A 13,715-nucleotide genomic window follows, 5' to 3' on the forward strand; every position below is an offset into this window, starting at 1 on the left:
TTTTTTACAAGCTAATTGGTTAGACAGTGCTGTCATCTAGCGGTGTGTCTGGGCTGTGCGCAGGCCCATATGCCCATTTTACACAACACACTCATACTGTACACTGTACTGTACAGGCACGATATAGAACAAAAAGGAAGTGGACTGGCTTTATGAAGCCTGGATAATGTTTTCTTTCTTCTTTTTTTTTTAATTATTACCACTAACTCTGATATTACAGTGGAATGTTACTGTGTCAAGCGGTAGCAATTAAAAAAAATATATTATTCTAATGAAAAAATGCATATAGCCTTAAATATATGACGACCTATTTTTTGATAACTGACAAATGTCTGATTAGCTGTGGTAAAATTAAAATCTATTAAAATAATCAAAAATTAAAATTTACACTTGCAGCACTGAGAGATTTGGGGAAAAATCAGAAATAAGCAGAAGCTGCACTAATGAGTGTATAGGCTAAGGGTTTTCCTCCCCAGTTAATAGGCTTCTTAAATATTAGATATGTCTATAACAATGATTACAAATAACAGTAATAATAATCAGACATTAATCATATGATTGCAACTGCTTTATTTTCACTGGATGTGTACTTGTACTGCACAGCTGGTTACAATGTCACAATTTCAAACAATTAATTACTTACCTCAAATGTTCCTTCTCTCATACTCCTATTCCTTAAGACTTCAGAGGCTACTAATACATTACAAGTTCATATCGTAGTTCCATATTCATCCAAACATCAAATATGTGGGTTAATGTCTGTGGACCCCCCTCTAAAAACTAGAACAAATAGTGATTGATGAGTCTGTGGCCACTGTTGTTAATCTTTAATAGAAGAAATATTTTTTTAGAGACCAACATTAGAGTGTGTGCAAGTGAGCAAGAGACAAGGACGGAAAAGGGGTTAAGATTACACTTTGTGATTTAGCATTACTGAGATAGTAGACACTCTTCTTCCTGCAGTAAACCGAAATAGAGCTATAACCACACAGTTTATAACACATCATTGACCAGCAGATTTAGTAATGAAGATTCAGTGTTTTACAAACCAGGGTGCATTGTACATGCTTGATGCAAACAAGTACTGCACAGCCCATTAAAAACCAAATAAATGGTTAAAAGAATTTGTTTTCCTGAGTTTCGGTAGATGGAGCCTTTAGTCCATGGTCCTAGAAATTCATTATTTTTCACCTGATAAGTTATCAATGAACAGATCTACTCCAAGAGGCTACTGCACAGTATGTATCCATTTAGTAAAAAATATATTATATGGAGAAAAATTTAAGTCTGTATATCTAAAATACATTAAATCCAGAATATTTTTTTAATTTAGATGTTTTGTCACCACAGTAGAGTTTTGTAAAAAAGTACTATGATCTGTTTAAAATGTTGTATTATCTATAGCTAGAAATGTGGGGCACTTTCCAAACGCTGTCTGAAACATTAACAGTAAATTAACCATTGAAACATGATGAAATACCTTTACAAATTACAGTACAGCAAAATTTGTGAAAAAAAAAGAAAATGATCAAATTTCAAGAAAGGAAAAGAGCTGTGAGCTTGCAGCTCTGTAAGCATGCAAAGTACACATAAAAACATACTTTAATAAACGGCATGCATTTTTGTAAAAAAAAAAAATTAAAAAGGGTGATTAAAAAACATTCAACATAAAACAACCAATGAATGCAAAGAGTATGGATAAAATATACGTTTAACCATATTGTTATAACAGCTGGTGAAAATGCAAGTTATATAAAAAAATAACATGTAAAAAATTATGGTGGCTTTTAGTGAAAAAGCTTAGTGTGCTAGAGTTACAGCAGAGGGAGCATTCCTCCTGTCCTCTCCTGGGTTTTCTCTTTTTTTCCCCTTCTCTCAACGGTCCTTTACTCTTCCGGTGTTTGCCCTGGACCTGCCAGCAGCATCTCAGAAATATTGCACTCACTTCAACAGCTTCCCATCAAAGTCTGAATGACGAGGTGGGAGAGGGACATCATATCAATATAATCTGTGATGTTTCTTATCTGTGGCTGTAAGAATGCTACTGTTGGATGTTTATTTACTGAAATACAACTCTGCACAATGTCTACTCACCCATACTGCAGTCTTTGGCCATATTTCTCTCTTTCAGTAGATTGTTTTTGTAGGCTGTGGATTGTAGTAGACATACAGGTTATGAGAAAGCAAAGTGTATTTTTTCGTTAAGGTAGGCAATGTGTGTTTACTGTATGTGTGTGGATGAGGCTTACTGTACCTGAATTCAGAGGTTCTTGGTTACAGGCCTTCAGCTCTGTGCAGTCTAATGACATTTCACCTCCACTGATCACATTTCTTCTGCACAGAAATAAGTACTGTTCTGCTTAAAATTGGATTCAATTTAAAGGAAAAAATACATAATTTATTGTATAGTAATTTCTTACCGATCAGATCTACGCAGCTCATACTCCAGCCCTGAAAAAAAATTTAACACACAATCTCAAACACACTGTATCCATAAAATGTGATCCTACAGTATGCTCTCTTTGAAAAGGCTTTTTAGAAATATAAAATACGAGCTTTTTGTCAGATACAGGCAAAGAACAAGGGGAGAGTTTATTGGTTTACCGCACACACACAATACCTTGCTTTTTGCGCCGTCGAGTCAGCACAATGACAGCGACAACGATGAACGCCAGCAGTAAGAAAGTTGCCAGGAAGTAGCCCAAATGTTGCACGAAATAACCTCGATGCTCAGGGAGGATGACATTCACCACACGTGGACCCTCCACCTCTTCAGTCCCTAAAGGCAGAAATCAAATGTCTCCTATAATAAACTACTCAATAAAGAAATAATAAATAGTCCACATGGTAAATATCATGAGAACTCAGTGTACTTTCAAATAAAACAACAATGGGAAGTATTGTAGAGGATTTATCGTTATATTCTAACTGTGATATATTGGATTGTCACGTTGGATGAACGTAATGGCAATAAACAAGGATACAATTGAAATGCATTTCTACATAACTAAACATTTTCATTGCTCCCAAGGCTTCTTCTTTTTCATTTGTTTCCAAAAGCCAGATGCTGAAGGAGGGAGAGCAGGAGTTAAATGTCAAAATGCTGTTTGGTGGTAATGACTTCCAGACCTGATGTCATGCAGCTGTTATTTTTTTCCTCCTCAGAAAAACAGGCTGACCAGAAAAGAGGAGGAAGTGTGAGGAAAGAGAAAATTCTGTTATGTGGTCTGTCTGCATGTCTGTATTAGTTTTCCATTCAGGCCTTTTCACATCTTTTCACAAACACAGAAGTCTAGTTTCTGCATGCATGAAAAATACATCTGTGACACCTTCAGCAGAGTTCATTAGTGAACTGTACGATCTGACAGGCCAGTCTAAATACACATCTGACAACACTGCAGGCAGCTCACAGCCTCACAGTGACCCGGACTGTTTGTGTACACTTTGTAGATAGTTGACAATAATTATTAAAAATGACAAGCACAGAAAATACATACTGTGCTTGGAGATGCAAGACTATAACAACTACAAACTGTTCTATGTCAACTACATACAGTATGATACAGTACAGTGTACTGTACCACAGACACTTTTGCAGAATAACCCTTCAATGCATGTTTCCAGAGCTGCTGAAAGGTAAAAAAAAATACTTGTTGTTATTATAGTCTTTCAGTTTCCCCCTAAATTCAAATGCAGCCTGATCATAGAAGACAGATCCCAGAAAAAATGGATCAGGAAAGACATCAAATGATTTCCTCTTGAATATTTCTCTTAAATATAAAATGACTCTATGGTCTCTCATCAAAGCAGCTAAGTTGGACACTAGTAAAACACCACCAAGGGACTAATGAGGAAAACATGCAATATACCATCTCTGATCATGCTTTCAAAACCAGACAATCATGAAAAAAAGCTTATTCTGACTTAATCACCCACCTCTGAAGTGAGAGCTTGGTTGGCAATTATCACCTGTCATTGTTTAATGTACCTAATATGCATGAAACTGAAAAGACATGTCCAAGGTCATTGTCTCTAGAGCTCAACTCAAGCAGCAGCCACGTTCCAGCAGCAGCCCATTTCCATTTTCTTGACAGATCTGACAAGTGTGTATGTGTTAACGGCTATTTCACATATGCTGCACAGAGGTTACCCTATGTTTTTGTTCCTGTGGGATATGCATCATTTGCAAGTCAATGAACTGAAGGCAAGCATCTTAATTTTCAAAGATAGAGATTTCTGTTGAACTGCTGACAGCTCACAAAACACCTTTCATGATTACAAAGAAATAATGTTATATTCCTTCTTGCCATAAATAATTACAGCATTAAAGTGAAAAGCTCTCATGACATTTGTAATTTCACAAGATTGCTGGCTTTTGGCGCCTGCGTGAGCATGAGCATAAACAGCTTGATTTTAATCTAACAGACAAGACCAGCGATGCGTAAAGAAGAAGTGAATTCCTAGATGAGGTTTACTCAAAGGACGCAGGCAGGATGCCGTCCACATGTGCATTTATTCACAACATACTTATGGAGCTAATAAATGGGGAGGAGGATCTATACTCTAACACATATCATCCTCTCCCCTTACTTTGCTCTTTCATGTCACAGCTGGCCCAGATGTTGAACAGATGTATCAGACTTCCATTAACTGCTGGTAAACGCGCCTCCACCAGAGGCCGATACACATCAGCAGAGAAACAGAGCAGACTAGGAGAAAAGAAGAATAAACAAAACTCGAGATACAGTGTAACCAGTCCAAACACGTGGTTGGGACATTTGGAAAATGGGGTCAAATGGAGGAAGAAAACACAAGATATGACCATCCAGTCCCCAAATTACTGGCTGTTGGAGCCTACTCCTCTGCTCAGTGAAGTCAAAATGTCTCCAGCTGTACACGAAAAAGCTATAAATTAAGAAAAGCCGGCACGGAAAATGAGGCCACTTCCGTTCCAGCCAATTTAAAGCTGTTTACTGTAGACAGCTTCTCAAGCCAGAGCTGCAAATAGTTGACTCCAAAAACCCCACCTTTCAGTTTGCAATGCTGAATTCAGTCAACAACTAGCAGGGAGATTTCTTTCTTTCTTACTCAGCTAGCTTCTACATTCCTTCTACCTCCTCCCTCCCTCTTTAGCTCAAAACACAAAAACAGCAGAGAAAATTGGCAAGAACAGGAACTGATTTAACTGACCAGCTATGCCTATAAATATAACAAAAAACCCAGGAGCTGTGTTGTCATTCTATGCTCAATTCAGCTAAGAAACCATATGAAGAAAAACATTTACTGTTACTTGCATCTGGAAAAAAAAGTTCTAGTGATGTTTCTCTTGATGTTTTTGTGGCTTACTTGGCTCTGGCACATCATTCTGGAAAATTCTGGGTGCTGTAGTGGGGGCGGACGGAAGTGGAGGTCCCACAGAGAGTCTGAAGATGCGTCTCTCATGCAGACCACAGTAGTGGTGATGCAGGTGGCAGGAGTACAGGCCTTTGTCAACAGGCTTCAAGCCAGAAATGGATAGTGAGAAGTCCCCTAAAGTAAAAGCATCCTCCGCCACACTCATCTTGCTTTGGGCAAAGAGTGGTCCATAATCCCGGCGCTCTCCAGAGGCATAAAGGTCCACAAGGCGGTCCGCCCTATCAGGACGCACTCCAGGGGGCTGGAAGTCCCAGTGAGCCACCTGCTGCTGGTCCTCCTGGAGACCCTCTCTCCACAGGGAGCGCCGGTTAACACAGGGCAATGCCACTGAGTTGCCCAACAAGACCACAAACACAGTCTTCTCTCCATCCCAGTAACGTTTCTCTTTCCGAGCTGGAAACATACGATATGAGTTACTATTTAATCTGTTTCATGCATCATGACTCATGGAATAACATTCGACATGATTAGGAGGTCTCACCTGACTTAGTGACATTGAGCTGGATTTGAATGGACTGGTGAATCTGGCAGTAGTGATGGTGCAGATTACAAGTATAAACTCCTTTGTCAGTCGTGACCACATCTGAAAAAATAAGCATCCAAACAACCATAGAATGAAATTAAGAACGGAAGAGAGTAATGTTCATGGTGCTACTGGAAAATATAGGGAAGTCTCACTGTTGATGATAAGGGAGAAGTTGCCATCACTGAAAGCAGAGTCTGGGATAGAAATGCGCCCCTTATTTAAGCCATTGTAGACCCTCTGGCGGGCTCCAGGGGACATGTCCAGGACACGCTCCACAGAATACTCTGGGCTGCTGCGCACCAAGTCCCAGTGCACCACCCTCTGACGGTCCTTCAGTCTGTCCTGGGTCCACACCATGCGGGGGCTGTGGCAGGGCAGAACGGCCTTAGACCCCGCAGGGAGGGTGATGTTCTTGGCCTCCACCACCACACCAAGCCCGCTGCTGCTCTGACCCCATGCTGACACAAGGAAATAAACACATGGGCTCAGATGATCAGTGTAGCAATGACATAAAGAGAAGCATCAAACATGAGCTACTCTATATTCAGCTTTCATTAAGGTAGTGCATAAAGAAACAAAAATGTCTTACCACCTGGCAGGAAGAGCACAGCAAGAACTGAAACAAAACAAAAACACGAGTGATTAGAGTTGTATCCTACTAAAGCACCTCATTTGTACTTGCTGCTGTATTACAGATATCAGCCTGTTCACTAATTAAGTCTTGAGAAATAATCAGCAAAAGGTTGTAGTGGCTCGAGAGTTTAGGTTTGACCTGGATTGACCCAACAGTGAACGATTTCACCACTGGAGCAGATGTGGGTTCAGTGAGAGGACTTATAATAACAGAGGAAAACTAAAGAGACAAGGACATGGTAAAAGGCAAGATTTCAAAACAGAAAACTTCGACACGAGAATATAACAGCAGGTACAATAAACCAGATGTCAACAATATTCTCTGGAAATATATTTAGCTGTTTGTGTTTTCTCACTCTGAAGACAAGAAATTTTCCTACAGCACATTTGCTATTTCTAATGCATTTTTCCCACAGTGCTATTTCGTCGTCTGTTTACTGAAGGGCCAGCGGAGACGCATGCAGCCAAAGCATACAGAGCGTCTATTCATCCTGGCTGCTGCTGGCTTGTGGCAAGGCCATGATCCTGAGGGGACGAAGAACCGGGCTGCTATTCAGCTCACTTCACTCACACTACCTGGTGTCAAAACCGAACACCTGTGTATTTTTAATGGGTACCGTGAACTATAGGGGCTAGAGGAACAGAGCCTTCGGTGTGCACTTATTTTTTAATGTACTGAATGTGTGGATACAGCAGTCAGTACATACAAAAATATATGAATAAAGAGTGGATTATTTTCAATACACAGATATTGCAGATTTGAAAAAGCATGATTAATTAGCACTTTCCGAACAGACATTACAAAATAGTTCACACATGGTCGCAAATAAAAAATCAACGGATCATTAGATTTTATGATAAAAGAGATAAAAACACATTCCAGAAATGTAAGATAAAATAAATAAGCAATTCAAGTAAAATACAAAAACTCAAGTAAAATCAGGATAAGCTCTCCAATAAAAGTATGTTTTAAAGATGTTTTAAGAGATTTAAAAGATGTTACTAACTCAGGAAACCTGATTTCCTTAGGCAGGTTGTTCCAGAGCACTGAGGCCCTGACTGTAAACTGTCCCTTCTAGTTTTATTCCTCTGGAACAGTTACAAGACCTCTGCCCAAGGATTTCAAACTAAGCACAGGCTCAAATTCTATAAGCAGTGGTGGAATCTGATAAAGTACATTTACCCAAGTAAATCAAGGTACTTGTACTTTACTTGAGTATTTCCATCTTATGCCACTTTTTACTTTTACTCCACGACAATTCAAAGAGGAATATTTTACTTGTTACTTCACTACATTTATTTGACATCTTTAGTTATTTTACAGATTAAGATTTTACTTACAAAACATGAGTTTATAAAATCTGATGCATTGTTATTGATTAATCGATACAACAGTATATAAAGTAGTTAAATTAGCTCCATCTCGACTAACTACAACAGTAAAATGCTACTTACACATGAATGCCTCAGTAATATTAATAGAATGATATAATATATAATAGTATAACACTCACAGGTAACATTTTTCTGAATTATGAGTACTTTAACTTGATAGACTTATGATACTATCACCATGTTTGCTAATAATAGGTATACTAATACTTATAATAATACTTTTAATTAAGTGACTTCAAGAGGGTTCATTTCACCACATCCAAACAATACTTCACTGGAGTGCTGCTACTGTGCTTTTATGCAGTGATTTGAACCCAGTAGAGCATGCAGGGTATAATAATACAAGTATATAATAATACTTCAAGCTGAGCAAAATGATTCCAGCATACACACTGGCATTGGAGAGGAGACCTCATGCTGGAAAACTTCGGTGGGTTTTCTATTGAAGGGTATAAACTTTCCTGCAGAAGGTAAAACAAAGTGCCCGAGCCCCTGTAATTTTCTCTCATCTCTCCTCCAGACACACAGGCTGATGACTCACGAGGATGGTTTAACACTAAAGACTTAACAATGTGTTATTGAGTCACTAGCTAATAACAGGTATTTACCAAATGAGCTGCAAAATCACTGTTGTCATTTGTAACCCCAGGAATCATCTGGAGAGTGACTTAACAAATGTCGTCCCTAAGGTAAAACAAAAAAGGTTTCATATGGTCAACTCAAACATAAAGCATGTGTTTACTCGGCATAATTTCTGTGATTCACGGATGTTGTGGGTGTGTGAAGTTTACTCACAGCCCAGTCACAGGTTGAGGATAAATCAAATAAACCTGTCCTGCTGCAGACTCAGCTAAACATACAAAGATACATTCAGAGGACTAGACAGCCTACTGACTTTGCTGTGGATACACTCAGGTGTACATCAAATGGCAGCCAAGATTTTCTAGTTTTTTTAGTTATATTAATTTGCATGTGATATGCTAATTACCGTAGTACAAGATGCAAGTACTTTGCATTGTGTTGGCCATCAAAATTACATACTATACCATTCTATACCATTTCCTTGCGAGTTAGAAACTTGATGAATACATTTTTTTATGTGTATTGCTTTCTATAGATTTGTAGACATTTGTTTGTTTTTTTTACCAGTAAATTATCAGATAAATGTAGTGGAGTAAAAAGTACAATATTTCCCTCTGAGATATAGTGGACTTGGTCATGTTTTATGTATATCTAATAATGCCCAAATGTGATAGCTGTAAAGGCAACTTAATAAAAATAAACTGGTGGCATCATCTCAGTGTGTGGCAACCTTTTTCTATAAAAACTCCTTTCTGCTGAACAAAGTGGATTATCTACTGGGGCTGTACAGAACACAAACATATCACCTTATTGTGACCTTGTCATTTTCTGCCTTGAATGAGTAGCTACATGTTTATAAGCTTATTTTGTTCAAACCAGCAATTCTAATCTTTTCCATGCCCTGTTGTTGGTGGCCGTTAATTAAGACAAAAGCCATCATAAACATGGTTAGTGGTAATCCCCCTCCTCCACGACTCAAAAGAAGCCCACTCGTGGTGAAACACTCATTACTGACACATATAATGACTGGCTGCTGGATTGTGCTGACTCCTCTACTCAGACCGCAGTTAACGAGAAACACATTGGGCTGAAGCCATAAAAAATCCCACAGACACATTGTATCAACAGGCCGAGGCTAGTCAAAGCCATGCAGCGTTACTGTATATACAATGCTCTGTTTCACTTTCAAGTCCATGAAGCTCCATGCTCGATCCATTTTATTTTCAGATTCTCAGAATGTTTCAAAATAAAGGCTGTCGATCTGTGATCTTGAGTAACATTACGTACACAGGAAATATATTTTAAGATGAGGATAGACAGACAGACAGACAGACAGACAGAGTCGGATTTGAATGAAAATAACAAAAAATATGTGCCAATAAAAATACATTATGCGATCTGTTAGGCCAACAATAAATAAATAGCCAATATAAATAAATAAATCCACAACAGAAAATGAACAAGTAATATTGTTAAATATTGTGGACGTTCCGCCACTAAAACAAATTTAAAAGATCAACTTGTTGTTGTGATAAATACATACATAATCTATAAAAAACTAAAAATCAGTCGTTTTAAAAATTGTACCGCAGCTAACAGAGTTACAAAATATAAATAATGCAGGCTGTTGTTGCGTCAATATTGTAGCTTACAAGACATTTAGGGAACAATCTACTTTAAAAGAAGATATTATATAAAGTGCAGCAGAGCAGACCTAAGAACTAAGTAGCTTTCGGCTTTTGTTCCCGACGGGTAATTCTAACCGGGATCCAATTATGGCACAAAGAAAGTTTCCTCAAGTTATTTTTCTCTTTTAATAGCAAGACAACTGGAGAACTTACTCTGAAGAAGAGTCATATCGAGGTGCATCTTTTTCACAGTGCTGGCAGCGGAGCCTGGCAGATGTGAAGCGCGCATCAACTGATTAAACAAAAGAGCGCTTCAAGTTCACCGAGCAGCAGCTCAGCTGTGTTTTGTTGTATTCCTGCAGGCTGGAGCCTACGCTCCGCCTCCGCCAGCCGATGAAACCCAACACTGCTGCAGTCTTCACGAAAACATGTGCAGTAAAGTAGTAAACGTTGATTCTGTTGAAAACTATAATATACTAACACAGTAGACAAATGTAACAAAAGCACACTCCTCCAAATTTAAACAAAAGGATAACGCCGGCCACCAGCAAAACACAAAACATATGACTGCAACTTCCTATCCATCCGAAACTGACAGGTCTTAAAATACACCAATACCAAACAAAAGATAGTCTTGCGATTATATTATAGGCTACATTTGTAAACATTAACTACACTTCTGAAGACAGAAGGTAAAATCTGTTTGTATTTAATGCTTTTTATACATCAAACTCTTCAGTTATATGTGAAGATGTCAGTAATTTATATAGTTGAAAAAAACTGTAAACCAGTCCAGTCCACATAAGGAAGGGATTATAGAAGGCCCTTCCTCATTTCCCCCCTTTTGATCCTAAAGTCCTTGAAGTAAGTTATTTTACTAAAAGGCCCGTTACAAACAGGTTTTTATTGTACAAGCTAGTTTTATTCACATAGTCGACTCAGATTTTGGTGCTCTTACTTAGGTTTTAGCTGTGCTATGAAGATTACTAAAGTAAACAAAAAAAAAAAAAAACACTCATTGGTAATTTCGGGGTGACTGCAACTTTTTTTCGGGCTTTGCACAATACTGCCATCCGCAGTGTAAGCTGTCCTATAATTCTACTACAGAAAATAACAGCACACCATGACTTGGGCTTGAAAGAGTAAGATCTTTATTAGATTATATACACTTTGTTAAAAATAATAGCACACATAGGGAATAGGGAAACTGCAGTGTGGTGTGCAGAGCCGTCCAGTGTGAGGGATGTGACACAAACTCGAATGACTGCCAGTGTTTTCTCAGTCCCTTTTGTTTCCATGCTGCTTAATGAAGATCTTAGGTGTATTCCATCCCTCTGGCGCCTTCTTCAGTCCAGCTCGTGTCCAAATCCTCTTCAGATCCTCCTCAAATCGTTTCTGCACAGGACAAACACACACAGTCAATGTGTAAACTAAATTATTTTCAGCTAGTTTTGGAAAATTGTGTCGTAATTAGAGCACATCAGGCACACAAGACTTCTATAAACATCTTCTTTCAAGTTTAGACAAGACTTTGTCTTTAAACACTTTAACACAGTTAAATACTACCATTAGTAAAATCAAATTATCACACATCATACTGATATTAATTTGATAAAAACAACAGGAAAAATTGATCAAAACAATAAGAAATCATCTGTTTCGTCAGTATGACAGGATCCTTATTTGAATACTTTTGTATCTTCATAAAGAGGAAACTCACCTGCTTCTTTCTCCCCCTGCCCTCCAGCACTCTCCTCCTCAAAAATTTTGTCCGTTTTAGCAGCTTCTTGTATTTATGCCGGTTCATCTTCCGCCGTCGAATCTCCAGAACATTCTTGCAACTAAGGGGTGTTGCTGAACCCTCCCCATCCTCCAAAACAGGGATCGAGATGGGTGGCAGCACCTTCTCTTCCAGCAGCTCTGCGTCCTCCTGCGGCTGAGCGGACTCCAGCAGGGGAGGAAGAGAGTAGCGCAGGGAGAGCCAGCTCTCCAGAGGACTTACTGACAGTTTACGTGGCACAAGAGCCTCATCCAGTTCTGGCTCAAGTTGGACCCATCGAGGAGGAGATGTGTTGTCTGCTGCTGTTGAATAGTTTCTCTGTTTCTGTTTTAGTGAAGAGCAGTAAGCAGGAAGAACCGGTTGTATACATCCATTCAAAATTTCTGCATGGGCTCGAAGTGCACCTAGTCAATAAGAAAAAAGAATTTGTGTCATCTTGAGCAACTATACTTAACGTTATACAAGGAATATAGCTCAAGATGATTACATAGCTAGATAATGTATTTGTTCATACTTACAAGATGCTCTACGTAATAGACTGAGACGAGGGACAATCTTTGAAGTAAACATTTTTAATGATCATCCAAATAAAGTCATCAGGAATGAGCTGACTGGCCACTTGTCCTGTTGGCATGAGCAAAGTACTGTGTTAATCATAACTCTTCTATAGAGCTTTCACACTAGTGAGGAAACAACGTTAGTTGATTAATAATCAACTGACTAGGAACTGAAAATATAACTGGGTAATCGTTTAAGTTTATCAAAGAAAAATGCCAAGAATTCTCTGGTTCAAGCTCCTCAAAATTGAGGATTTTTCAGCTTTTCTCTGTTTTATACCATTGTAAGCTGACTGTATTTGGGTTTTGGACTGCTGGTCGGACAAAACAAGCAACTTGAAGAGTTACCTGAAGTTCTTGGAATTTGTCATGCACATTTTTTTACTGCAAAACTACGATAATGAAAATAACTGTCAGTTGCAGCCATAACGGTATATTCAACCTCTAGATTAGGTTTAGTCGATAGGCAAGCGACCAACGGAAACTTACTAGTGTCCTTAACTATATTAAAAATGATAAAATGCACTGACGTTACTAAGCGAATATAAAAGAATCAATACTAAAACAATTTGACCAAAATTCTAATTATTTTTCTGTTACTGATGTTCAGACACACAAGTGCTTGGGTTGACGCTAATGCTAGCTAGCAATGTAGCTCCGCCTTGGAGGTGAAAGTCGTGCTATTGTCACTAAAAAAATTACAGCTAATAATGTTTCTGCCGTCAACTATTTAACAACTTGACTACAATTAATTTACTTATTTTCCAAATAGTGTTGTGTTACCTAATAATCCTGAGACGGGGATTTTCGTCTTCAATGTGACTTCAGAAGACCAGTTCCGGCCCGTGCGACACAAATTTAATGCGCTTCCTGTTTCTCAGAGCGGACAAAGGTTCCGACGGAGCAGCTGCTCCTTCTCAAACATCTGAGAAGGAGAATCAATTTAGCTTTAAACAATAACAACAACAATAATAATAATAATAATAATAATAATAATAATAATAATAATCATCATCATCATTATAATTATTATAACAATATCAATAATAATAACACCATACAAATGTAAATAAATGAGTTGTGTGTTTTCACCCTGATGTTTTACTTGTACTGACTATTATTCTGTGCTCATGAAATAAAATGCATGTAGACTATTTTAGATAATGTATAATACTGTGTGGACCAAGTTTAGCAACATA

General features: G+C 38.3%; 2 protein-coding genes across 3 annotated transcripts; both read right to left on the reverse strand.

Moving 5' to 3' along the window:
• Positions 1-553: 553 nt before the first annotated feature.
• On the reverse strand, positions 554-10,545 carry LOC122883242 (matrix remodeling-associated protein 8-like). 2 transcript variants are annotated; one of them, XM_044211624.1, is made up of 10 exons: positions 10,393-10,545; positions 6,531-6,557; positions 6,094-6,399; positions 5,897-5,998; positions 5,347-5,808; positions 2,621-2,779; positions 2,421-2,451; positions 2,255-2,331; positions 2,095-2,148; positions 554-1,967 (listed from the first exon to the last, which is right to left on the reverse strand). In XM_044211624.1, exons 1-10 carry the CDS (start codon positions 10,466-10,468, stop codon positions 1,942-1,944), a joined length of 1,320 nt encoding a protein of 439 aa, XP_044067559.1. In that variant the 5' UTR covers positions 10,469-10,545; the 3' UTR covers positions 554-1,941. The 2 variants fall into 2 exon arrangements, with proteins under 2 accessions (XP_044067559.1, XP_044067557.1); XM_044211622.1 differs by having other exon boundaries at positions 2,255-2,334; positions 10,393-10,544.
• Positions 10,546-11,307: 762 nt separating this feature from the next.
• On the reverse strand, positions 11,308-13,433 carry aurkaip1 (aurora kinase A interacting protein 1). The gene is made up of 4 exons (XM_044211625.1): positions 13,300-13,433; positions 12,478-12,583; positions 11,900-12,363; positions 11,308-11,574 (listed from the first exon to the last, which is right to left on the reverse strand). Exons 2-4 carry the CDS (start codon positions 12,527-12,529, stop codon positions 11,458-11,460), a joined length of 633 nt encoding a protein of 210 aa, XP_044067560.1. The 5' UTR covers positions 12,530-12,583; positions 13,300-13,433; the 3' UTR covers positions 11,308-11,457.
• Between the last annotated feature and the right edge of the window lie 282 nt (positions 13,434-13,715).

This window comes from Siniperca chuatsi, linkage group LG10 (genome assembly GCF_020085105.1).
Source record: "Siniperca chuatsi isolate FFG_IHB_CAS linkage group LG10, ASM2008510v1, whole genome shotgun sequence".
NCBI classification, from domain to species: domain Eukaryota; kingdom Metazoa; phylum Chordata; class Actinopteri; order Centrarchiformes; family Sinipercidae; genus Siniperca; species Siniperca chuatsi.